The 27,682-nt window shown below is 43.9% G+C and overlaps 1 protein-coding gene across 3 annotated transcripts in view; it reads left to right on the top strand.

Moving 5' to 3' along the window:
- Tnfaip8 (TNF alpha induced protein 8) overlaps positions 1-27,682 on the top strand; it is a 109,958-nt gene that overhangs the window by 59,270 nt on the left and 23,006 nt on the right. The window contains exon 1 of one of the 3 annotated variants that reach the window (XM_034518684.2): positions 10,348-10,528. The exons of the other annotated variants lie outside the window; for them this stretch is intronic. Coding sequence (XP_034374575.1) covers positions 10,456-10,528 — 73 coding nt within the window. The 5' untranslated portion in view covers positions 10,348-10,455. Of the gene's footprint in view, positions 1-10,347; positions 10,529-27,682 lie in introns of those variants that run through there. 3 annotated transcript variants of the gene reach the window in all.

The following is a 27,682-nucleotide window of genomic DNA, read 5'->3' as shown; positions in this document are numbered from 1 at the left end:
AAATAATATACTTAAGCTGAAAGAGTAAAAAGGATTTTAATTTCTTCTTTATTTACTAATGGCATATGTGTACCTGTGAGGTACTGTATGTATCAGTCAGTGTTCAATCAGGAAGCTGTATGTTAATTCGAACATAAAGTTTTAAACAAAACATTAGCTAGGAGACACTGCAGTGGTTTCTTATTTATTTCTTACTTATTTAATTTATTAAAATAGAGGTGCTAGAGAGATGGATCAGAGGTTACGACAACTAGCTGCTCTTCCAGAATGCCTTTGTGACTCCAGCTCCAGCGGATCTACACACACACACACACACACACACACACACACACACACACTTAAATAAAAAACTTAAAAGGCTTTTAAAAACTAGAAATGGAATCTTGCAATTCCGTTTCTGGTTCTATAACCAAAATCATTGCAGAAGGTGTCAGAAACACACCCATTCATCTATAGCCATAGTGGTGGAAGCAGCCAATGGTATGTTACCGAGATGACATGGACTGTTACTCAGCCTTTAAAAGGAGATTTGGATACATGGATCCAAATGTACATCCTTGACATGGATGAAGTTAAGTGAATAGAGCCAAGCACACACACGCGGACGCGCACATACACACACACACACACACACACACACACCCCTTGGATAAGTGGGGTACTTAGTGTAGCCAAAGTCTTAGAGACAGAAAGTAGCCCATTAAATAGTTTTCAAGATTTAAAACATCCTAAAAATGTATAATGATGATACTTATACGTGTGAATGTACTTAATGTCACTGATCTATACATTTTTTAGTGGTTGCAATGATAATCTTTATGTCATGTGTATTTCGCCACAATGATGAACACGGTAATAATAATAATAATAATAATAAAAACCCAATGTGTTAAAAAGAAATATTAACTCTGACGGGGACTGGCTGTCAGGAAATAAAGAGCTTGCAAGTGCATAAGAAAGAACAGCTTTCTCCACTCTCCATATTGGCTCATTGGGTGGCAGTGAAGTCACTAGGGTGTTTGTTGTACTGGTAGAACTTGCTGGAAATTTGCCCTCTAAGCTGCTGAGGACTGCTGTTCATAAGGGGTTTTCTCACTTGGGACATTTGCCCATTACCTGAAGGGGATACTAGAAGGAACTACCCGAGGCTGGGTTGTACCGATCAGTCAACTGCACAGCCAGTGCCAGCTGGTGAAGTGTCTCTACTAGGTAGCTAGGTGCCCAAGGCCCACAGAAAGCAAGCACCAAGACCCGGAAGGGAGCTTCCTCCTATAAAATGTCAGCGGTGCTGTCCTGAATAAACACAGACTTCTATCAGCTGTGGAAGAGTGGCTGGATAAATGTCCCCGAGTTTTCTCATGGCAGGTAATGAAGAACAGGCTTGGGATGTGACATGAGAGAGTCTGTCACGAATGAGTCACCTCACAGCTTCTTTAACCCCGAGATCAGATGGGATCCTGCAGCCCTAATTTCCTGTTCTGTGTTTCCATTCGCTGAACTCTTGTGTTTATCACATTTCTTTGGAAAGAGATGATATCATCACACAGACACAATGTGACATTAAACTGTAACCAGCCCGAGGAAAAAGCTCGTGCACCATGCATTGTGTGAGAGGTTAGATGTTATTCTGTTCCCCTCTTCGTCCCCAGTCTATATTATGCCATGGTACCCCTGTGAGTTTATGGTAGAATACCATTACTGAGTGATATACACGGGAACCCAGTGTGAACATCTCAGAACTACAGTTGTGAGTCCTTACCAGCAACCTGAGGCCACACCATTATAACTAATGAGAGTCTAAGGTGCTGATGTAGTTAGGAATGAATTAGAACCACGTATAAAGTAAAAATTGTATGGTCAATATGAATTTTGAAGACCTCGGGGGCTGGAGAGATGGCTCAGAGGTTAAGAGCACTGACTGCTCTTCCAGAGGCCCTGAGTTCAATTCCCAGCAACCACATGGTGGCTCACAACCATCTGCAATGGGGTCTGATGCCCTTTCCTGGTGTTTCTGAAGAGAGCAATGGTGTACTCATATACATAAAATAAATAAATAAATCATTAAATAAAATTTTGAAGACCTCCTAGGAAGTCACTTAAGACTAGTAACCCATCCCTCAACTTTTCTAAGAGTTATGGAATGGGTGTTGCTTCTACAATGGGAATAGGTTGTGATTTCTTTGGGATCAACTGTAGTTGCCTTCCTTTTAGAAACATTTGCTATGGGGAGATGGATACCTCAAAATAACTAGAGAAGAACATTTGAATGTTCTTTTTTTAATTTTATTTTGAGTGTTCTTAATACAGAGACATGACAATGTTAACAAGGATGAGGGATCCAAGTGTCCTTTGTTGTTCAACACACAGTGTACTAAAACATCACAGTGTGCTACTAAAACATCACAGTGTGCTACTAAAACATCACAGTGGGCTACATGGGGATGTGCAGTTATTCTCTCTCAATGTTTTTATGGTCATTCTTTCTTCATTTCACATTTATTTGCGTGTGTGCATTCGTGTGTGAGTGTGTGTACACATGAAGGTCAGAGGACAGTTTGAGGGTACTCCAAGCACCTTTTACTCCTTAGCCATGGGTCAAGCAGGTCTATCAGTTTTTCAAAAACAACAAAGTCTTGAATGTATCATTCACCTTTCCAGTATAAGGGCTACCAAGGTCAAAGGCCAGGCAGAGGCACAGAGAGCAGTCAGGAGAGGGACAGAAAGTCCCCACTCTGCACCACCATGTTTTTCCAAGATAAAATTAGGGCAGACAGTGCTCCAGGCACTACATCATTGTTAATTTGCATCCAATCACCCATAGCTGGAATTTAAAAAAAAAAAAAAAAATTAAGTGTCCTATAAGGGGACTTTACTGAATTCAGTAGTTTAAAAAAAGTCGGTGGAAATAGATTTCAGATTGAGGAAGTTAATGATTTTTTACCTTTTTTTTTTTTTTTCTACAAAGTTCAGGGGTTTGATATCACATTCTGTAGCATGTACACAGTTCGGGTGGGGAGTTTGTCAGAACACGCACCCCATATTCTGCGGTATAACTGACACATATTTCTAGAGCTTCTCTTTAGGGACTGGCCAAATAAACCGGTTTCAGACCTGACCTATTCAAGTGGAAAAAGTCCTGATGCACACCAGACAAGGAGCCTCTCCTCTTGTCTGGAACCCTGTTTGGATGAGTTCTGCTTCACTTCACATTTTACCCCCTGCTGACTTCGTCTGTCCAGTGTCAGCCTCGGCCACTGCACCTGGAAAGCCCATCCATCCCAGAGTTTCTCCGCAAGCCTTTTCTGTATCTTAAACTGTGACCAACTGGCACATGGTCAAAACCTTGTAGGTTCTGTTCTTGTCCAAAATCTGACATTAAAAAAAAAAAAAAAATCAGAATATGACAACTGGACGTAGATTAAACTGCCAAACAGATCTCAGCCTGAGAGTTTGAGGTTTGATTTCCACATGTGGAACATGACTTTGGGATTTCAAATTTGATTCAGAAACTTGCAAAACAAAAATGCAAACGACAAACACACACACAAAAAACCCCTTCTCAGCTCGATGCAGTCATTCAGGACTTGTTACTCAGCCTGTCCTGGCATAGTTCTGTAGCCCCTCAAAGTGATCACAAGGTAGAGAGAAGAGATATCACTGGAGGTCCCTAGCAGAGCCTCTGGCTTCTGAACGCTTCACAGTAATCAATCACAGATGTGTGCAGGCCATCAGCACTGGGAAGTTGCATAAACATCTCAGATTGCATGCAGCCACGGTCAGCCAGCCAGTGCGAGGGGGGTCTCTATTAGGGTGCTCCAAAGGAAAACTCAGTTATAAGTCTATCCTCATCGCATTGCAAAATTATTGTGTCAGTGTGAGGAGGAGGGGGCAGAGGGTAGAAGGGAATACTTTCCCAGTGTTTAAGCTTGAATTCCAGCTCACTAGTAAGAGGAACTTTGCAACTAGGAAGAACTGGGGCTTTCTTCTAAGGAAACTGAATCTACTGAGAGAGGTAAGGAAGGAGATGGGGCACAGGAATGAGGATGGATGCGGCTACTGCCATGTCTAGGGGATCCCTTAAGCCAGAGGGATGAAATAGGAACAGCTAAAGTTGCATCTAAACTCAAGCTACTGTGGCTGGTTTTAACTGGTGGTCACCTGAGTTTAGGAAGTTCAGTCTGTTGAATCCTTTCTGTGACCCCCCCCCCCAATGGTTTCCCATTTGACCCCATTTACCTGGGCATAGGGAGGACTCCTGCTATGTGTGCTATCTACAGCTTTGCCACATCAATCTGGGTCAGCATGTAAGGTTCTAAATAGACATTCCCTAAACAGCCCAAACCAGTCTGGCCTCATTCATGAAAATACAGGGGGAAAAGATAAGGGGCAACTTATAGTTTGTGTACCCAGCCAGCTTCCTTGCTTGTTTTTATCACTGTAACTGTTAAATAAATGGCATCATCCCCATTTTACAGATGTACAAATAGAGGCTTAATGACTTGCCTGTTTCTAGAGGAAATTCTTTTAAAGACAGTAAACAGAGGGGATCCCTTTTAACACAAGCAAAGCATGGGTTGTGCCGTGCTGGCTGTAGAAAGGCCAAAAAACTCAAATTGAGTCTTCCCTTCCCCCCACCTTAATTCTGGTTGCTTTATATACAAAGAAGCTAAGTTGGGGTCCCAATTGAATTTTTAATTGAAAGAAAAAAAGAGATCCAACACATTTGTGGTTTTGTGTAGCTGAATAAATAGAGGCTATTAAATTTATAGCTTATTTAAAGCATTAAATGTCAAGAATGGAATGGCTTTAATTTGAAGTGGTGATCTCAGCATGTGAACAGGGATTAGAGCAGTCTGTGCTGGAATGACAGCCAGCTGCAAACTCTTCCAGTGTAGCAATCTTTGAGGTATTCCTCTGTGAAGGGAGGACTGACTTTTATATGAGCAACTGGACAGAAAGCAAGGGCTGGAATGCAGGAGACAGGAAGGAAGCTCATCCTGCATACACTGTGATCTGGAGTCCATTGCTCCTCAGTCTGTGACTTGACAAGTCATATAACTTGCTCTCTTTAGTTACATATCTTTAAAATGGTGCTCCCAAGGGGTGTCTTTAACTACAACCTATGCTAACTGTGTCTCTTTGCTAGTTTCCCGTTGAGTGAAGATCCTTGTCTCCAAGCTGAGACCTTCTCAGACAGATCAGACTTTTGGTCCCTGGATAGACAGGCTCTCCATTCCTGTTGAGCGATAAAGAAGTTTCAGAAAGTTGAGTCTTCAGCCATCATCGATCCCCTAAGACTAAACAAAACGCCAGAGAGGTAAATTGAGGCAAGATAGAAAGTCACAGAAAATTTAAAGGGCATAGAAAGAGAAAGGGGCCCCTCAACTTAGAGTGTAGTTGAATTTTCTCACCAACCGTGAGTCAAGAGTTTTGACGTAAGAAAAACTGCCGTGAAGAATGCCGGCAAAGAGACCGTATTCCTTTGTATACCCTTCAGGCCAATGGTAAGATGGCAGAGCCATGTGACCTGGCCGTTTAATCCCACTCCTCTGAGGCCTACCCTGTCCACTGCACCTCAGAGAACACCCATGGTCTCATTATTTTGTCCCTCACTCCATACAGGAAGGAAAACAGCAAGGAGAGAAAAGTATCTTAAAAACCCTATGCAGAATATAACTTCTGAAGCTACTGAGTCACACATGTCACCTATTGTGGAAGACACTGGTGTCATTTTCTCTGGAGAAGCCAGACCTATTTCTTGGGTATATACTACTCTTCTCCTACAAACCTAAATTTAGTGCCCACACTGAAATCCCGTTTAAGGTTTCCTTATAAACTCTGACAATTCCAACGCTGCTTCCAAAGAGAAAAACGTAAAGGAAAGGAGTTACTGACGCACTTTCTAGAAAAGGATCGGGCACTCACAGATCTTCAGATAGTTTCCAACCTGGTGCATGCATTTAATCATCTACTCGAAGCTTTGTAGCAAGGGTGATTTCTTAGGACAGAAACAGAAACAAACAGTGGAATCCTAGGAAACAAGTGTGTGCCAGATGCATCGCTGTCTGCCTGCCAGCGCGCACCTCCGTGTCATTGCCTCTTCCTCCTCCCTCAGAACTCTCCGCTCACACCCAGAACATTAATGATTATGTAAGCTTTGCTGGAACTGTCATTGAAAATCTGAATGGAATTTACCCATAGCTACACACTCCCAGAATCTGGTGACCAGTACCCCTTTCTCTTCCCACCTCTACACTTCCATGGCCTTTCTTGATTCAGGCACTTGTCTTCTAACTCACTAACCTTACCCCTCTCCTCGTCAACACATGGACATATGAGGTCATATGAAGCACACGCTTAACCTCGTTGGAAGGTACATAAGTGGCCTCCACTGTTACACAAATTCCCTTTCACACTGAGAGCTAGCTAGCATCCTGGGCAGCGAGGGCTGTGGGGGGATGCCAGTGAGGCTTTCCCATGTTTTAGAGGATTGAATGTGAAGGTATCTGACGGAATGTGAAGGAAGATGGTGGAAGATCCACAGCCCAAGCACATGGGACCAAGAAAAAGATCTTTTCCATATTCCAGGACAGGGTAACAAAGGTCAGTTTTGTACACAGATCATGGGAGTCTTTGCGGACAGGTAATAGAAAAGTTGAGGACACGACAGCCTCAGAGTCAAACAGAAGGGTCATTTGAATACTCTGGGAACAGCCATTTTGTGACCTATACTGTTACATGTTCAGATTCAGCATCCTGACCCCAGGGCAGAAATAAAAACTATTGATAGCTCCATAAGAAGCTCTGGTCATGCTATCAATAGTTTTTACTTCTTCATTTCCGTGTTTTTATTTCCTTATTCCCTTATTTCCGTAGCTAGTGATGCCAGTGCAGGAGTAGTCGGCAGACGTGCCTGTTTTCCACTGCAGATAGCCAGGACCTCCTTGAGTCTGCTGGGGTATGTGATAGCGTGATGCTCCTGAGTAGCCAACCCAGCTCCTTCCACTTCTGCTCGCTAGCCTTCTGAACTGGAAACTCTCTAACCTACCTTATTCAGCAGAAGCACCTGGGTCTCCGTAAGCCAAAGGACCCAAAGCCCAGGCTGGCAGCCACTCCCTCTTTTCTTTTAAAAATGGCTTCATTAGAATGTAATTTAAGAGACTTGTCCTGTTGCAAGAGATTTAGTTAACTTCCTAAGATTTAGTTCAGTTGGGTTGGCATTAATATATTTTTCATAGAACCAGGTGCCTTGTAAGGAATGAATTCAATCCATGGTCCAGAATTATCATAATTATAGAAGGAAGCCCCAGCTAATGAAAACCCACTTATATGTGACTTGTGTAAATAGTGGGTAATGCCTGGATGAATGGATATTCCATCAGAACCTTTATGGTGTTTGAATTCTCCCACCTTGATACAAACGGAATACACCTGTACAGATATAGGAATGACGCCTAGGATTTAAGTATGCCCTTTTCTAGATGGAAAATGTTGCCAATTTGGTTGCTACTTTGTATTAGGTGATCTATAATGGATGGTTAATATGAATTCTGAGTTTATTGCCCAGGTAAGGACACTGGACTGTTCCTTAAACATACAAGAGTAAACAGGGTACAGGAGAGATAGCTCAGCTGGTAGAGGGCTTACCTAGAATGCATGAAGGACTGGGTTCAATCTCCAACCCCACCTAAACTAGACATGGTGGTGCAAGCCTCTAATCCCAGCACATTGGGGGGTAAAAGCAGGAGACTCAGAAGTTCAAGGTCATCCTTGACTATATACAAACTTCTAGCGAGTCTGGGATCCGTGACCCCGCCCCCATCTCCAAAAGACAAGAAGTAAATAGGTCCTATAGGATAGTTGCAGATCACTGTGTGGCATATTAGAGCATTAGTCACTGGCTAGCCCAACCCTTTTTGTATAAAAGCCCAGCAAAATCAACACTACTAAGTATTCACTTGGAAGAAGTATAAGGCCTCGAGAGCTGTAGAGAACCAGCATCTGTTGCCATGGTTTTGCAAGTTGGAGACATAAAAACAGAATAGTTTGCCTGCCTGGGGCACATGGCTTTGAGGTCATGCTATAGAATGCTTATCCTGTACAGTCTTTTTAAATGAACTGGCTATTGTTGCTCTTGAACTACATCAGAACATTCTTCCCCAAGGTGACTGTTGGACTGCATTTGAATAAAAAAGTTTCTCTGGAGGTTTCTCAAGGATCCTGGTGAATGTTCAAAGATCTGCAGGGCTGTTAAGAGGATGCTAAATTGATTACCAGGCTGCTGTAGTGGCCTTTAAACTGTTCATTCAGCACATGTTCTCCTTGACTAATCTGGGCTGGACTGAAGGACTTTTTGTGAACCAATGCAAAAACAAGCAGGGCATTAAGGACTTTTACTTAACAGACCTTGGGAAGTTTGCACTTACTCAGATTTGTGAAAGGACATTTAATAAATGTGACATACAGGGGCACTTTCTGAAGGAAGAGAGAAAGTCCTTCTGCTTGGAGCCAGTGGATGTGGAAACTGGGCTGTCTTGATTTGCATAATTGCCACCTCACCTTCAAAAGGTGCTGCTTTGCTCCAGCTCTCCATTCGCAGAAGGTATCTCATTTGTGTAGCAAACAGCTGTGGCGAGGTTCCTCCGAGGCCCAGGTGGACATCTGTGGACATCTGGCCAGTGGAAGGGGGAAGGCGAAGCCAGATGCTGTAGGGTAGGGAGCGGCAGAATGATTCCTCAGAAGGACAGGCAAGGCCATTGGCAAGGAAGTGCTTCTTTTGATTCAGAAGCACCTCTATCCTTTGTGTCCACCATGAATCTAAGCTTACTGAGCATAGGCTGTCTATCCCAGCAGCACTAGGGTGTGGAGCACAGGAGAGCAAGGTAACCGTAATTTTCAGAAGGGTATAGCCTGTTATTCTTTTCCAGGCATGCTCAGTTTCCATAGGCTCTACAGCACTGATCTTTTCCAGATGTTTCTTTCTTCCCTCTGGCTATTATGTCTTGGTTATACGTTGCCCTTTCAATAAATTTGAGATAAAATTCTGGTGGGGTCTCAAGCATGTTAGAATCATTCAGCAGTAGGGACTGGTTAATATCAGACCATCGAGCTCTCTTTATAATAGCCCCCTTGCCGGTGAATAGCATCGATTCTGTTCAAACTAAATGGCGAAATAAAAGGCAAGCGTATCCTTTACAAAAGTTTATTGTAATAAGGTGCAACAGTAAGTGACAACTTGTATGTAGAACTTACAGTTTCAAATCACTTTGTTTATAGTACCATCTGTAATACCAGACAAACCTGTGAATTACGTAGTGCCTTTTAGCTTCATTTTATAGATAGGCAAATGGATGTTTGAGATTTTTTTTTTTTTTCTTAAGGTCCTGTAAAAAATAAATAGCAGAACTAAACCTAAACTAAGACTCAAAAAACCCTGGGCAGTTTACATAGTCCCTTTGCTAAATTTACCACAAGGCCTGGACTCCGCCCTCCTTTCCATATAAAAATGATATAAGGAAAAGAAGGGAGCTGGAAAGTACATTTCTTACAGAATGTAACCTTTCTCAGTTACAGGAGAATGTTACAATCTCCAGCCAGATATTTCTTTCCATCGAGTGTTTTCCTTTCAGGTATTTTACTTGGGGCCCCTCACCCTAGGGTTGGTGCTAAAACAAGGCCCTGTAAAAACAGTCTCTGTAAGACAGGTAGGCTGCTGGGAGCTGTGTAGCCACCCCAGAGTTAAGATGACTTCCTCTGAGTCTGAGGTAGAAGCCAGGTGGGGAGGAGAGGGGAGGGGGAGGGGAGGGGAGGATGGCTGCTGTTGTCTAGGTCCTGCCGCCCTTTGCCCTTTTATCTCCAGCCTGTCAGCATTTCCCAAAACCAGAGAGGCCTTTAGCTCCTAGCAGCTTGGTTAGAGAGAGGCAGCCATGCATAAGGGCCCTCTGCCTACCCTGCCCTACTTTCCTTAGAGGCCGGTCCCGGAGCTGGTGAAGTTTTGCTTTGTGAACACGACCCCTCCAAACGCTTGCCCAGCAGCTGTATCACTAGCCTGAAAAATAACAAGCCGAAAAGAGTTTTCATGAATTGGGGCATGTAAAAACCCAAGACAGAGAGTGTCAAAAATGTCACCCCCCAGATGTAGTGCGTGCTTGCCTGGCCCCCCACCTCCCCACCCCCGTCTGCCCCGCACTGCCAGTTCATTCTCTCCAGGGCACCTTTCCTGCCCTGGGCCCCACCTGCCCGGTTGGTCGCCTCCACCCGTAGCGGCCCCTCGGGGGCGGACTCCTGCAGCCCTGCCCCGCGCGATTCGATTCGTCACTCCTGCGGAACTTTCCCCTGAAAATCCCTCCCGCAGCCAGCCGCCCGCCCCAGGAGGTTCTGATCTCAGAGGCTTCCTCCCACCGCGTCCCGCCCGCGCACATCGCACTCGTCTGGGAGTCTCGCAGCCTCACGTCCATGTCCGTGGCGGTAGAGCCTGTGGCTGTGCACCCCGACAGCATGCTCTCCGAGGCGGAGGAGCCCAGGGAAGGTACGCCAGCCGCTGGACTCCGCCAAGTTCAGCGCAGGAATGTGGAGGAAGGCGGGAGCAGGAGCTGATGGGAGCTCAGAGCGAGCCATCGGGAACTTTGTCTCTGTCTGCCTGGACTTAGAGAGTAGGCAGCCCTGTCCCACCAGCCAGGCAGTTAAGGGGCAAGGGATTCGGCATCAGACCTAGCCAAGCCAGCCCACCAAGGCTGCTTTTCAGATTTCTCTGGAAGGGAGAAAGCGGGCTTTGACTGTTGAGAATACAAAATGCGCCTGGAATGGGCTGCCTGCCTGCCTGGGGACAACCCAAAGCTAGATTCCCAGGAAGAGTCTGAGTCAGGGTCCCTTTGAAAAGGGGGTGTCAAGAATTGGAAGGGACATACATTTCCGGCTAAAAGGGGAAGCTGAGCGAGGAGAGAAGTGAAAGATCTTTATTTGGGGAATATGTTAGGGTTTTCCCCATTTATTTATTTATTTTCATGCCAGACCTTCTGCAGTTTCTGGGGGACTGAAAGATGTGAGGGGAACCTTTTTGTCCTTTGAAACAGGAGAGTTTGTCCCTTTCTGTCTTTGCAAAAGCAAGAGTTTCATTTACTCCTAACAGAGCTGGTGACAGGGCTGGAAAAGCTCCAACCAAAACACTATTATAGCTGGTGTTAGCTTGGGAGTTTATTTGTGTGTGAGTGTTTGTGCGCTTTGTTCCCTGAAACTTTATGTATACAAAAGTCCACTTGTAAATGGGGGGTGCAAGTAGGGGTAGCTGGGGAAAATTAATCAGATGTGGGGGTGTTCAAGGTTGAGAAATCTCTCTTTTCACGGAGCTTCTTGGGAGACTGCTATGTTCCCTGCATCTTTATGTATACAAAAGTCCACTTGTAAATGGGGTGGGAGTAGGGGTAGCTGGAGAAAATTAGTCAGGTGTGTGTGGGGGGGTTCAAGGTTGAGAAATCTCTTTCTTTTCAAGTAGCTTCTTGGAAGACTGCTAAGTCGCAAGTCAGTCACAGCGAAGGCAGCGTCGGAGCAAGGAAAGTTCTACCTTTTGCAATATAGGCTTTCCAGTGTGGTCGTGTACCTAGCTGTGTGGTGTGAGGGACGCTGTCAATTGAAAAGGGCTTGTTTAATAGAAATACGGGTCAGCCAGCAGGAAAAGTGACAGCAGAAGGATTGTGTCTGAGCTTCCCGTGGGCTTTTTTGGAGCTGGGATGTTTCCCTGTCACGGCCTCTGTACCAACAGAACTTTGTGCTGATGGACGTGCTTTCTTTTTCTGTTTTGCACCATTTACACGAAGTCAAAAGTAGTCAAAGAGAAATAGGAGCCGAGCTGAGAAAACCATCCTTGAACTTTTTTTTTTTTTTTTTTTATAATTGCATGGCACTTAGATTAACATTTTCTTCCAGGCCTGTTATTCCCTGCCTTTTAGGAAAGGTGGGGGTTGGGGGGTTGGGGGGGGGCAGATGAAAAACTGCCAGGTCAACTGTATTATACCTCTCTTTAGCAACATTCATAGTATCCCCGCCTTGGCTGGCTCTGGTCCGGAGTTTGCAAGCTGTGCGGATGCTGGCGTAATGGGCATCTTTAGCTTGGTCCTCACCTGCCCTTGCCTGCAGAGGTGGACCTCTGCATTTTAAAGGAGGCCCCACAACGTTCATTTCTTTTCAATTAATCTGAGCTGCTAGAATTTTAAAATGATAGCAGTTAGGGTAAGATTTTCTTTTTTATTTTTTTACTAAGTCTGAGGAAAGTTGAACTGCCACTTTATTGACCAGACTGATTCACTGAAGCTTCTGTTAGGATGCATGTTTGTGTGTGTGTGTGTGTGTGTGTGTGTGTGTGTGTGTGTGTGTGTGTGTGTGCTGGTTATTTTATGGGACCTAATCCCTCATACTATGTATCACCAGTCAGTTTTCTTACTCCTTTATCCTCTCTGCAATCTTCCCTACCTCCCTTCACTTCCAGTTTGTTGGGTTCTTTCCTCTGGTGGCGCGATTGTCAATCCTGTGTAGTGAGAGACCAGCAGGAGCCCTTCAGACTCTCTGAGCTGCAAGGAAATTGCCCTTGGATGCTTCATATCTAATTTATTGTAATGGTAGATGCTTCTAATTCATCATTCCGAACCCTAATAAAAGACTGGTGCACTTTGGCTGGGATTGAATCTGGAGAAACCATCGTCAGATGTAGAAGTCCCTAGAGTCGGGTTTATTTGTGCATGTGCACGAGCGTGGACGCATATGACTGGGGAGATTGTTCGGCTCACATGGCTGAGAATGCACTTGACTCTGTGCCAGCGGTCGCTCCCGTCTGTAGTCACCTCCTAAAGAACTGCTTTCATTTCGCCTGCTCCTCAGTAAGTGACTGTGCTTAAAGTGAGGGGGGAAAATCTAGGACTTGCTTTAGATCAATCTGGGAAAGCGTTAAGATGCCTAGACATCAAGTGGATGGGAAGAGCCCACTCTGTTAAGGAGGAGAAGGTCTTTGAAAAGAGGATGTCAACAGTTTCCTGTGGATATGGGCTTCCTGAGGAGACAATTAATATCCACATATTTGGCATTTAGATGCTTCCTGTTGAGTACATTGCTTAATTATGAAAGTGGTAAAAATGAATGATGGTTGAGATCACTGTGATGATCCAGACATAAGCAGCACCGAAGGATCCAAGACTCCTTTGCCTTGGGAATCAATCAGAAGTTTTACAGTGGAAATGAGAAAGCCATATTCACTTTGTGAGGACCTGGGAGAGAATGGAGGGTTGGCTGGCAAGAGAGGGCAGCTCCCTCACGTTAACCATCTCCCTTTGCCACCTAGCCTAGGCCTCTCCTGACTCACCAGTCCTGCTATTTCACAACAAACATGGCTGCCATTACACAACCTCCTGCTTGTAGACTGACAGCTTCCCCTTCAGCCACACTCACCATCATCCTCAAGTCTTTGCTATGCCAGAATGACACCCTTCTATCTTGGGGTCCCATGCAGTCTTTCACGGCTCCTTCTCCTCCATGCTTAGATGAGAGGAAACTCCCCCATTCTAGGGTACTAGTATTTGCCACTATTCTTTTTTGCCCTGATACCCTATTCTTTATCTGAACTCTTGGTCAACTCTTTGGAGAAGTCTTTTCTGAACCAAGCACCCCTTCAGTCTGAACCAGGACCCCCAGTTGCCCTCTCTCAGAACACCTGTCCCTTTCCTTGCTGACACACACCACACTGGCTTATCTTCTTTCTGAGCAGGCTTCTGAGCATAAGAGTCTTTCTTATTCCTCACTGTTATCTCCAGAACCTGCATGGAAGAGGTGCTCTTTAAACACCATAGAATAAGTGGATGACTTGTTTATAAGCCTTCTTCTCATCGCTTTGTCCACCTTTGGGCTTTACTGACCCAACCTTTAAGATGAACCTTCCTTTAAAAATACTTGGATTGTGTTTGTTTTCAAGACATCATCTGGCTATGTAGCCTAGGCAAGCCTTGAGCTCACAATGGTGCTCCTGTCTCAGCCTCTCTGTGCTGGGATTGCAGATGCAAACCAACACACCTGGCTGTTAAGTGCTCTTTTCCGGCTACCTTATCTTACTGAAATCTGGTTGCTTTTGTGTTTTGTTTCATGATATATATATATATATTTTTTTTGTCTTTTGTCTTTCTGGTTCATTGTTCCACAAATGTGTCAAAATCATCATAACCCTCTGCTCATATCTTTTGTCCTTTAAAAAAACCTGCTAATAAAATAATAATAATAATAATAATAATAATAATAATAATAATTTCAAGGCCAGTGAGATTGATCAGCCAATAAAGGTGCTTGAGGTGCTTGCCACCATGCTGGATGACCTGAGTTCAATCCCTGAAAATCCAGTGATGAAGGAGAAAACCAATTCCTACAAGTTGTTCTTTGACCTCCACAACCTTTACACACCTCCCATGGCACATGTGCACACACACACACATCACATAAACAAATAACACGTGCAATTAAAACCACCACTACCATCAAAACACAGCTGTATTTAATACTAAGGACTGCCATCTTCCCTGGTTTCTTGGACATCACCATCCCTTGGTCTCCTTTGGTTGGGTTTTTTTTTTTTTTTTTTTTTAGCTCTTTCATCGACTCTGTTATACCTCCATCCTGGACTCCTCTAAGAACCAACTGTGTATGGAGCTTCCTGGTAGATACTATGAATAGGGACCTTCCATTCAATAAGTCTGACATGACCACACCCTTCTGCCTGCACAGATCTGATCTCCCTTCTGTGTTTCCTCTACATGCTACACCCCTCTTTTGGATTCCAAACTATAGGCCTGGATGTTCTCACTAACTCTGTTCTTTCCTTTGTCTTCCACTTCCAACTGGTCACCAAGAAAGGTCTCCCACTTTACCTTCCTCATTTGTCCTGGAATATATCTTCTTTATATGTCCTGTACCTTGGCATTTGTACTCTGATTATTATAGTAATCATTCCAGTCACTAGCATTCCAATGGCAAAAAGTGAAATGTAATTTTTGTTGTTGTAAACAAAATAATTGTTAGAAAATTTGAATAATTCATACATTCTCTGTGTTAGACAGTTTTCTGTCACTATAACCAAATTCATGGTGTAATTAACTTCTATGAAAACACTTTTTTTAAAAAATTATTGTTTGGTTTTGAAATAGGGTTTTACTATGTAGCCTATGCTAGGCCGTAAATCACTATCCTCTTGTCCTACCTTTTGGGTTCTAGGATTACAGGAATGTATCTCACTGGCTGGATGGTTTATTTTGACTCACAATGTTAGAGGTTTCAGGGCCTTATTGATGGAGCCTCGGGCATGTGCTGATGGCAGCTTTTCATGAAGAAGGAAAGCCGTTAATGTGGTGGCCAGGAAACTAAATAGAGCAAAGATACCCCAAGGTCTCACCTTGGTACCCTTCCAGTTACTTACTGGAAAGGCTCCCCCCACCCCCATCTTCTAATTGTACACTGAGAGTCTTTAAACATAAGCCTATGGGGGACCTTAGAGATCAAATCCATAGCACCTACTAACAGGCTGGAAACCCAGGATGTCAGGATGCATTAGGCAGCATAGTCAGATGTTCGAGAATGATCTGGATAGGTTGCCATCACTGCTTCTGACTGCTCAGATTTCTGTTACAGAGTATTTGGTCATCCTCAACCTTCAGCATCCCAGCGATTAGCCTTCTGATTGGTCTTGGCTAGCTTGAGTTCCCGCCCTTGCTGCTGGGGAGAAGCTGCTTTGATTCTAGTAGTGGTTGTGGGCAGTGGGAGCTGATTCCTTCAAGTGTAAAAAGGAAGCTTCTCTGAAACGGGAAGTTGTTATTTGCATTACCTTGACCACAGCAATCCACCCCACCACTTGACCAGCAGGACTCTGCTTCCTCATTCCTCACAACAGCCCCATTTCCTTGGTTGTAATCTCTCTCTGGCTCTGCCTCAAGTGGATTCTGTCTCCATCTACACCCATTTGGCAGAAAATGCTTTTCCAGGCTGTTCCCTGCCCTCCCACACTTTCCCAGTGTGTACTGTCTTGACCCTGTGTCCAGACATTAGTTCCATTTGCTCACACTTTATTAGGAACTTTTTGACAACAAGGGTACACATTTTTCTTTTCCTGACCCCCCTACGCCAAACTGGGGTCACCTCATATGGACGGAGCTGATGATGCCCTATTAAATAAGTTTAGATGAAAAAGATGTGAGATATGGCAGAATCCTGGAGAGCATTGCTTAGAGGCATTGCCTTGGCCTCTTTATAGAAATCGAAACAGTGCCTTCCAAGTCCAGAGGACAAGCCTATTTGGTTTTCTTCATATGTCACTCAAGTGCTAAAACTAGTACAAGCAAAGCAGGCATGTGCCCTTCGTCTCTGGGGTCAGGGCCTTATTGCTTGCCTGCATCACGAATTTCCTTGAACACAGAAGAAGCAGAATTGGAGCTAGAATATACTGAGTTATTCTCTAGACTAGAGTCAGTGCTGGGCATACTTCTCATTTCATACTTGTATGATTCTCTCTGCTGCCTCTTTCCGGGAGGCAGCTGCCTGGCACCTCATGTGTCTCTGTCCAGCTCAAGTGCTGGAGATCTAGAAGCCAGCAAGGCCATAGCAGGTGTGTGCATCCTACCAACAGAGAGGAGCCCTAGTGCAGGAGGTACCTTCTGCACTATTTGATGTTTTAGTTAAATGAAGTCACTGTCAGGCTGGAGAGTGATAGAACTTACTCCTTCTGTGTAATGTATCTTGTACCTGACCATGTGAGAACATGTGATATTTGACTTTCTGTGCCTGGTTTATCTCACCAGATGGAATAAGGTTGAGTCACATTGTCACAGAGGATGGGAATCCATTTATTTTTGTGGCTGGAAGGTATTTCATGTTATACTCTTATCATTTTCTGTATCTATTTGTCAGTGGACACCCATGTGGATTCTAGATCCTGGTTATTATCAAGTGCTGTGCTAAACATGGGGGTGTAGGTCCGATTTCATTTCCTTTGAATATACACACAGTAGGTGAGACTGCTGGATGGTGTGGTTGGTAATCCTGTTTCTGTTGCTGTTTGCTTTGGGGAAACTTCTGTACTGTTTTCTATAACACTATATTCGTTTATATTTCTACCAACAGTGTGTAAGAATTCCCTCCCGTCCCCCCCCCCCAAAAAAAAAATACATGCCAGTGTGTTTGGTTTTGTTTCTCCCTTTGCTGATGGCCATTGTCACTGAGGTGATGGCATGTCACTACAGTTTCCAGTTACATTTCCCTGATGACAGGGGCTGAGAAAATGCGCTGGGCATGTGTATTTGTTTGAGAAACACAGAGACAGTTCTCCCAGGTTTTGTTGGGCAACTAAACCCAAAGATTTGACCATTTAACCATTGAGTCACTTGACCCCCCCCAGACATCTCAGATATCTGTCCCTTGTCAGATGAATGTTTTGCAGACATTTTATGTTTTGTAGGTTAAGCCTTTATTGTTCCCGTTGCCTCACAGAAAGAAGCCTTTCCCATTGCATATGATCTCATTTGTTTGTGTTTGCTTTAGTTTTCTGTCTTGTTGGTCTTCTCACCCAAAAAGCCTCTTTCTGTTTCATTATCCTGAAGGTTTTCCTCTAGGAGTTTCATAGTTTTGCTGGCCAAGTAAATATTATTGGGGGTGGGGAGGGGGGCTCAGTTATTTCATGGTGGTGACTTACTAGAATCTTTTTCTGAGATATTGGAGACCCCTGGGACACTGTGTAAGCTGCACACGGTGTTATTTATTCTCACCGCCTCAATCACATATGGTGTGGCACTTCCAAGTTCTCATTTATTGCCAGGTACCTCCCATGTGTCTTCTCTTTGTGGCTCTTGCTTGGCAAAGCTATGTAGTGATGTAGGCTGTGCTGTAATGCCTGGTTCTTGGTTTTCCTGACCTTGACATCATACATAATGTAAAAGGCATAGCATGCTCTCTCAGAGGCCAGACACAATTATCTGTTTCCGTTTGTGTAGTCATTAGCCTGCCAGTACAATGCACTGACCAGGACTAAGAGTAGAAATTTTCATTTTGAGATATGGTACACTCTTTCTTTTACAGTGAGCCACTCGCTGGCCTTGCAGTACCTGGCACCCCCACCTCTAAAAACTGAGGCTCCCCATACACATCTCTGAAGATATTACCAGCCTGATTACACATCGTACCTTTGTTGCTCTTGGATTATGATACCGCTGAACTGTTAGGAGAGAGCAGATGATTAAATTCCCTGCTCCTGGCTATTAGTAATCCAGGAAGTAGCCAAAGGGTGGGTGGATGGAAGAGAACACAGCAGCCAGAAAAATCTCAGGATCCGGTGATTTCATCTGAACATGATACAAGAGTCAATGATTTGCCACAGCCTTTTGTTTGTAGACATTTCTGTTGGGAATCATGGAAACAAGTGTGTCGCGTGCTCTCTTCATGTAGAGAGCTGTTCCTAAAATAATGCTGAAAATAAATTAGGATGAAATGAAGTCCTATTCGTGTCTATGATGTTTACGAAAGGTCTGTCTAGCAAATGCTTTGTGAGGAAAACAGTTGTCATTGCAAAGTGCATGGAGAATTGCCATGCTCAAGGATTAAAAGTAGCACTGCATCCCAGATCCTTTAATCTAAACATCTCATCTTGGAGATGAGGCACCAAGGCTAACACTGCCCACTAGGCTTCTTCTACCCTCTTCCTGGCATGTTTTACAAGTGAGGCTGTATGCAAACACAGGCTCTGGCTTCAGGCTCCGAGATCTCTTTGAAACAGGAGGGTTCTAATCTGTTTGCTTAGGTGTCATTCACGACCTTTTGGAGTAGTTTGAAAATGTAAATGGAATGTTTGAACAGTGTTCCTATTCAACTTCTCCAGTGAGAATAAAAGATAAGGCACTATGAAATACTATTTAGCTCTACAAATAAAGCCCATCAGATCCCCTGGTTTTGAAAGCAACAGGCCACGGAGAGGCTTAATACTGCAGTGGGCTCACTTGTTTTCATTCCTTTAAGGATATCATTTAAGACCAATTAGTTATTGGGAGTGCTGGCTGGGTGGGGATCTCCTCAGGAGAATGTGCTGTATGTGTGTGGGTGGAAAAGAAGTCAAGTCAGCACCTGGCATGGAGCATGCCATTGCAGGAACAGTTGCCCCTCCCATAGCCTTACCTTCCCTGGAGCCTGCAAGCCTGGTGCATTCTGGGAGTCAGAACGTTTGTTTCTATGAAGTGGTTGAGGGGCAGCAGCTGACTGTCTTCCACAACCCCTGGCAGTGACTATGAGAGAATAAGTGTTAAATCTTGTTCTGATGGTTTGCCAGCATTGAAGAGTTAGCTGCAGGGGTGTAGCATCCTTGTGAGTAATGACTGAGTGGGGAGCAAATCGAGAACAAAATCCCGCTCTGGGAATCAATAACACTGCAGAGCCTAGGATATCAGACTTGGTACCCTACCACCATGTTAACGATTTTTAAGATGGTAACTGTAATTAGTGTTATACACTGACTTACATGTGACACTTAGGGAGCATCCTCTAGCTCCATTGTAATGAACACTGTTTAGCTTAATAAATATTGAGGAGCAAAGTCAGATGGGGAGATCATTTGCTCTCTGATCTCCAAGAGGAAGTGTGTAACGGAAGGAGAGGCTAAACCATGATTTCACTTCCTGAGAACAAACATTTTACAGGGGCAGAGATAGATGCAGCTAGTAAAGAAGACAGCACTAGTGTCGGGCAAATGGGAGGAGGGAATCCCAGAGGGAATTGGGCTCTTTGGAAGCCAGGAGGATAGTCCATGGAAGAAATGGCCAGCCAAGGCTGAGCTGGTCTTAGAGGCAGCTTTGCCTTGGTGTGAAGCCTTGAGTGAAGTTGGGTTTACGTAAGCCGGGAAGCCAAAGCTTGAGGGGGCGGTCATAGGACTGGAATGTGCCTTAGGTATTCAGTTGATGTTTAGTGGGTGAATGAAGACTGTCCTGTTGTAAATACCCAGTCTTATTGAGCTGCCCATCATCTCCCTTTGTGTGTGATTTCCAAGTCTTAATAACCAGCAGGCTCCTTTCGTTCTGTCCATTCCAGCACCTTCCATCAGTGTTGAGAAGAGTCTGAGGAGCAGGTCTGCAGGGCTCTGAGACATCACATCAGATCAACTTCAGGGCATGAGAGTAGCTTGTAAAGATAGCCAGGAAAAGGTAAAGGAAGGAAGGATGGAAAAGATTCTCCCACAGGCTACAACAGATCAAAACCTCAGGGAACTGTCCCACTTTATAATAAAGGAACCAACATAGTTGGAACCAAATGGGAGACATGCCAAAGACAGGTGTGGGAGCCTAAGCCACCCTGTGACTCCAGGGCTACCAGCTCCCAGACTTCCATGAGGGGATCAGATCATTAGACGTTAGTGACTGAACTGAGTCTCCAGTTCCTTCCCGCTTCTCTAGACTGAATTCACGCCTCTGATCTTGGTTGGTTCTGTGACAAACTGTCCATATTGTCTGAGTTGCCTCGTTAGCATAAACAGGTAAGAGTTTAGTATGAGGAACAAAATGTTTCTCTCACTTAGGACCTTTGTGGCAGAAACAGTTACCCAAGAACATATAATAAACAATGTTCCTATCACATAGGAAATCCCCAGGGTTTTAGAAACGCTGGCCAGGAGCCAGAAATGAAGACTGAAAAAGTACTTCTTATTATTTCACAGTGTCATACAGGTCTTCGTGCTCTTGAGAATAAGAGCAATGTTCTTTCCTCCCCTGTGTCTAACTTCCTCTCTTCCCATGCATTTACCTCTGGCAAGCTGTGTGACATGGGAAGCCACCGATGGGCTTTGCCAGGGTGGTCCAGTCTTTGCATCTACTCCAGAGCTCTGTGGACTGTGGCTGTAAGCATGTTAAGTAGGATTTGAGACTCCCTGAAGCATCAATTTTGTCCTGTAATTAAGGCAGAAAACTGTCATCATATGCCAGCAGAAGCTTGCTACATGGCTTGCTCCTGGTGAGAAACCAGGAGATAGTGTTTATGTACAGCTTCACTTAAGAACTAAGTGAATAAGGAGGTTCACATTGACACCCCAAGACAGAACCCTGCCCAGGCCTGCTGACCACATTCACGCAGTGAACTCTCCTCTGTACCCTTCATAAAAGCAAAAAAAAAAAAAAAAAAAAAAAACTTTTCTTACTGCAAAATTATTTTGTGAGGGGAAAACGGTACTGCATCAGCCGCCCCACTTACTGTGAGACACTTATGAAACATTTTTTTTTTCTTTCCGGGGTTAAAACGAAAATTGAGTAAGTCAGTTTTGAAATAGCTAAGTATGAAGATACACCCCTCCTCAGATCACAGGTCCAAACGCTGGACTCGAGATTCTTGAGAGGAAGGTGATAATTAAAGAAGGAGCCTCCCCAAGAGTTGACAACAGAGGTGGAATTCTGGGGCAAGCAGCACCTAGGAAGGGCAAGGAAGGAGAGGAAGGACTGGAACCCAGGATTGAACAGGAAGTCAAAGGAGGGGCCTTTTGGCAGATTCCAGAGTAAGAGAACGATGAGGGAGAACTCCGAGGCTCATGAGTCAGAGAAGGGGGTGGGGGTGGGGGTGGGGGGTGGGGGGTGAGGGGGTAGGGGTGGGGGGCTGGGAGGGGAAAGTAGGAATGGGTGGGAGCTGTGTGCATAGGCTTGTGGAGGGGGAGGAAGCAAGGAGTGAGGAAATAAAGGAAGTTGGACAAAAAGTAACCAAAAACTCCCAAAGTGAGCAGCAGTATTTACCAGGCAAGAAATGATGGTGACCTGGGTAAGTTTGGGCAATTTGCTTATTTTGGTTGATTTAGCAGGAAGCCGAGTGGGTGCTGTTAGCCAATGTACTGTGCCAACTTGGAGCCAAAGGGTTGCTGCCATGAAAAGAGCATAGAAAAGTCAACGTCTCAAGCTGCATCTGTGTAGGGGCCCACAGAGGCAGTGACACTGGGACTCCTGCTGCTGGCTTGGGGCCAGTCAAAAGCCAGGGCTATGTTGAGTTGCCTGGGATGTCTAATGAGTTTCTTACCAGACTGTAAAAATATGTCTTCGGAAAACTAGTAAAGGGCAGATGACCAATTTGGAAAGTAATAGAGCCAGCCTGTGGGAGTCATGTCAGATCTACCCACTGTTCTGGGCCATCTGTTGGGGCAGGGCCAGGAGTAAGTGGCTGTTGGGTAGATTTCAAACCAAAGCCCCTTGCCACTGAAGCCACACACCTGATTCTGAGGGCTGCTCTCATTAACAAGCTCAACAGGAATCCTGAAGAATTTGGACCTGGTGATTTTTATAGATAGAACTGGCTTAAGTTATTTGGTCACTCAGCCTTAGTCCTGACTTCTAGATCAAGCCGATAACTCTAGACGTACACATAGGAGCAGTTGCTTCACGTTCCTGGTCCAGCCTCGTATTCCAGTGTGCTATGGGATCATTTCATCTGTGTGTCTGGCTATGGGGGAAGAGGGTTGTTCCTCACGTCTCTTGGCAGCGCAGCTGCAGCTGGCTTGTTTCAACATGTCTAAGGGTTAATCAGGTATATTCTGATTGCTACTGGGAGAGGCAGCTGAGCTGACAGCCCTCGAGGTTGCTTGGGGGAAAGGTTCTGTTTCCCGTTCTCTTTCCCAAAGCTGAGCACTTAGCCCAGCATGAGACGAGTAGAGCTATTAGTATCGTGTACATTCCTGAGAGGTTTTAGCTCTTAGCTCTTGTTTCTTTAAATTTTCTACATGGCTCGTCTTTAAAACATGCTTTTTGACTGAATTGAAAGGATTGCTAACAGATTGATGAGCCATCCTTGCTGCCGTTTTCTTCACTGAGCATGCTTCAGCCTTTGTCACTTCTGTCCACAGAGATGTGGAACGTCACTTGGATTAACTAACAGTAGAGGAGGGTGTTCCAGTTTCCTTTCTGTTGCAGTGATAAAATACTCTAACCAAAACTAACTTTGGAGAGGAAAGGACCTAAGTTTCCAGGTTGTGTCCATCTCGGGGAGTCAGGGCAGGAACTCCAGAGCCTGAAGCAGAGACCATGGAGGAAAGCTGCTGCTTGCTTGCTCGCTCACGAGATCACTAGGTTAAAGCCCAGCTAGCCTTTGATACAGCCCAGGACCTCCTGCCTAGGGATGGCGCTGACCAAGTGGGTTGGGTCTTCCGACGTCAATTAAGACAATCAGGACAGTCCCTCACAGACGTGCCACAGACCAATCTGATAAAGACAGTTGTTTGCTTTAGACACTTTCCAGGTGATTCTAGGATGGGACTCGTTCACAATAAATGTTAACTAGGACAGATTTGGAGAGAGAACTGTTATATTCAGTAGAGGGTCTAGAGGATCATAGAACCTGTACTTAATCTCTTGGAGTATAATTGTCTATGACTTTCCTTCTGGTTTTTATTTTTCCGTGGACCATATCCCTCTTTGCCCTCCCCCCTTCCTCTCCTCCCCCCCCCCCCCATCGTGAAATAGTCCTCGGTTTTCATTGTATATCTTTCCATAGTTTTAGCCAGATTTTTTTTCAATCTATGGTGGGTTTTTTTTTTTTTTTTTTTTTTGGTTCATGAATGAGTCAATTGACTGAATGTAGGCAGCTACTGAACTTGGCAGTTGGTTGCCATCAGCCTGCCCGTGGACAGGAAGTGTTTAGTATAGATATGACTAACCATTTTCCAAGCTTTAAATAAAGTGGGGGAGTTAGGACATAATAGGTCTTTGTCACTCATTTCAACATTTGCTCCATGGCGAAGTTCAAAGCCCACCGCACCCCTTTGCTGCTTTACATTTTCCCAGGTCCTCATGTTACCTAACTTTCAGTATTATACAGACTGAAACTGTTCTCATGCTTTTGGTGTCTTATTGATTTTCTTAAATGAATTGTGAATGTATTGTAATTGTCTTGAGACTCTTCTGGGTCTGTGTTTTCTCCTTTCTTTTTTCTTTGACTTTTACCTCCTTTTCAGTTGCCGCCCTCCTGAGGCTCCTACCTGCCTTGCCTACAGAGCAGTGTCAGGTAAGAGATGAAAGCAAGCCTGGATAGCCACACAGACCGTGGCCTTGGCCTTTTGATTAGAAGGCCCTCGGGATGTACAACATTTTCCACCCTAAAGTTCCTTCCTTTAGACTTCTTTAAATCACATCTCTCCTTCACTCAGAAAGAACCATGCTATTCTGACAAATACCAAAATATTTTTAATGAACTTGCTGCCTTTAGCTAAGACTGTAAAAGAAATTTCTTCCCCACCCCCTTGCCTTCTCTTTAACTTTTTAAATTTTTCCTCCTTTAACTTAAAATAACAACAACAACAACAACAACAAAACCTCTGGCACCTCTTGTAAGCAGCATCCTTTTCCTGTGTTAGTATTTAAGAAGTATTGACTATAAAATACAAACTGTGACTATCGGGTATTTTCCTATGTAATTCAGAATTCATATACGAGATATTTTAAAGAATACGAAAACGACAAAAAAGGCCATTTTGACTATAGTTTGTAGAAATTATAAATTAGATGCAACACGGACGACATGGTATTATCTGCACAGAAGGAAGCCCTTTCTTTTCTGCGTTCTCAACTCAGCGTGTGCTGGTCACTTGAGTTACCATTTGTCTGTCAAATACAAAGCCATGCAAGGGAAAGAGGATTTAAAATGCATGCAAATATTGTTAGTAGGCTTAGGGTGAGGTCATTATCAGTTCTTTGAACCGTCTTCAGGGAACCTGGAGGCAGGAGCTGATGAGAGGCCATGGTGGGTGCTGCTTGCTAGCTTGCTCCTCATGGCTTGTTTTGCCTGCCTTTTATGTAACCTAGGATGGCCAGCCCAGAGGTTTTCCTGCCCACAATATGCTGAGCCTCTTCCATCTATCACTGATTGAGAAAATGCCCCAGTCTGGGCTGCTTACAGCCTGGTCTTCTGGAGCCATTTTCTTTATTGAGGTTCTCGCCCTTTGGATGACTCTAGCTTGTGTCAGGTTGTTGTAAAACTAGTCAACACGGTATTGCAATAGGGCCAGACATGACTGATGCTAAAATCTATGCTGCTGATCGCCTTCCTTGTTTGTTCCTCTTTTCTCATGCTGAAAGAGGAGAAAGCAGTGTCAACTTTAAGAGTAAAGCTTGATTTTTAAATTTTTAAATCCTATGCACGAATTTTCATCAAGTAAAAACAGTTTCTTGATGGAAAATATTGATTCTTTTTTTTTTTTTTAGAAACTAAGACTCTTAGACCTGAGTAGCAGATAGGAATTTTGTATGGATGTCTTGCCTGTGTAGGGTGTGTGTGTGTGTGTGTGTGTGTGTGTGTAGACTGTGTCTGTGTGTAGGACTTGAGGTAGGGATGGCTTTGAACTGAACCTAGATCCTCTGCAAGAATATCAAGAGCTTTTGATTGCTGACCCATCTCTCTAACCATTTTTTGATGATGAATAATACATTGTAGGCAAACAGAAAATGCTTGATACCCAGTGAAGTGTGAGTAGGCCCACTTTTGGATGGTCCACAATATAAATTACTTTGCAAAACCAAAAGATGTGATTTTCATGAGGTCCATGGATTATTTATTACCTGGATATTTATTATGGCCCTAGGAAAATCACCTGTTGTAGGTACTAGAGTGTGTGATGCTCAGTACTTACATCAATCCTGTCTCAAGAGTCAGAAGTAGACTGAACACAACTCACAGGCACAAGCTCAGGAAGGCCTGGTAGGACCTTGTTCCTGGCTGCCTCTGAGTCTGTACAGGGAGCCATCAGTCTGCTGGTGTGTGCTTGAGCCACAGTGTTCAGGACCCAGCTTAGAGCAGACAGGCCATGGGAGAGTAGTAAGCAGACTGGCTCTGTCTAAGCTGACTGACTGAAGGCTATGACTACCTAACTTCCTACTAAGTGGGAAGGTGGCAGAAACTGAAGATTCATCTTTCAAATCTGATATAATTACCTGATGTAAATATATCCCGTGGTACCATCGCAAAAAGAAGTATCTGAGCCAAACTCTATGCTCCATGTCTAGAATACCTACAAGCTTTTCTTTTTTCTCCTCCCTCCCTCCCTCCTTTCTTCCTTTCTTTCTCTCTTTCTACTTATCCCCCCACCCCAGAAAACCTCTGTTTAAAATTCAGCAGAATTACTCTTCTGTAGAATTTTTCCTACTAGTTAAGTGTAATTTCAAATAAGGTTTTAGGAGTAGAGAGTGGTGTTGCGTGGTGGAGATGGTGGGACTGAGAGAAACAGTGCATTGCCTCCGATAAAGATGCTTTGAGCTGAGTAAAGAAGACTTTGAACCCAGTTTGTTACCTGCCACAGTTAGAACTCGAGCTTTCCTAAGTTTAGACACAGAAGATGAAAAGAAATGGACTTTATGGGACTTTGACAAAAAAGGCCTCAGCCCTCTAACCATATATATGCATGCCTTGAAGTTCTGCCCAGTCGTGAGTAATGCAGGCAAGACATTGGTTAAATGGCCTGATTTGTTCCTGGAGAGGAAATCTTGCCAAAGCTCTGGACTTTCCTAGGCATAGAAATAGCTGTTACTAAGACCTATGCTAATGAGCTAACCCTAGCTGCAGAGTGCCAAACTTTTTCTCAACTACCCCTAATGATTATAGATAGATAGATAGATAGATAGATACATACATACATACATACATACATGGTAGATATAGAGATAGATCAATAGATGTATAAATTTAAAATGTATAAACATCTTAACATATACAAACTTATTAACATAATATTAATATAGTCATCAAAGTGCAGTAAGCCCTTTATCAGCAAGAAAAGATGAACCAGATTGCCTGACCTGTCAGCATTATTTTACCATTAAAATCTTGGAAAGAAGAGATTGTTAAGGCTCTGAATTTGGAAAATAGAATTTTAATCCAAATACTGTGTTGTTTTCTTTTTTCCTTGTATTTAATATTGCTCCATTTTCTAGTAGTGTAAATGTAATGGTAGTGTGTGTGTGTGTTTCTAAGAATCTAACACTGTACACCAGTTAGACAAGCATTCTACTATGAAGCTATACCCGACCCCCAATGCAGATATAACAGAAGGAAATTCTTTGCTTTGTATATGCTAAACACGCGATCTCAGGGATTAAACTCCCTTTTGATATGAGCTAAATTCTCTAAACACTGGTTTAAATAGCTTGTATTTCTGGTGGGACAGAGTGATGCATAGATAAATAAGGATAGCGAGTGGGATTCATTTTGTTTATTTGCAGCAGAAAGTGCCTTGGAATGTGGGTGTGGTCCTGGCATTTGTGTATTTGTATGTTTCAGAGAAGTAAAGGTACAGAGAAACACTTGCCATTGCCTATATAAAGACTAACTCTCTACAGCTGACAGGTTATAAATACTGCCCGAGACCACGTCTCAAACACCAGCATCTGTTTCCTTCATTCCAAGATCAACAAAAGGCAATAAAGATGAATGTGAGAAGCGGAGGCAAGAAAGGCCTTCCCTTCTGGCAAATCCTTAACTCTCCTAAGCATTTTTTTTCCCCAAGGCAGAGAACTAGGTGGTATAAACTGAAACATTAAAAGAACAATCCCCTTAAATTCAAGGGAAAACTAGCTAGCAAGGGTAGATTTAACATTGTTTTAGTAACTGACTTTGAAATCATACATTCAAAAGAATTGACTCATTTTATAAATATGATATGGTCTCTCAAATATAC

This window comes from Arvicanthis niloticus, chromosome 14 (assembly GCF_011762505.2).
Source record: "Arvicanthis niloticus isolate mArvNil1 chromosome 14, mArvNil1.pat.X, whole genome shotgun sequence".
Lineage (NCBI taxonomy): Eukaryota > Metazoa > Chordata > Mammalia > Rodentia > Muridae > Arvicanthis > Arvicanthis niloticus.
Note: the sequence above shows the minus strand (reverse complement) of the source record. Positions and strands in the feature narration are given on the sequence as shown.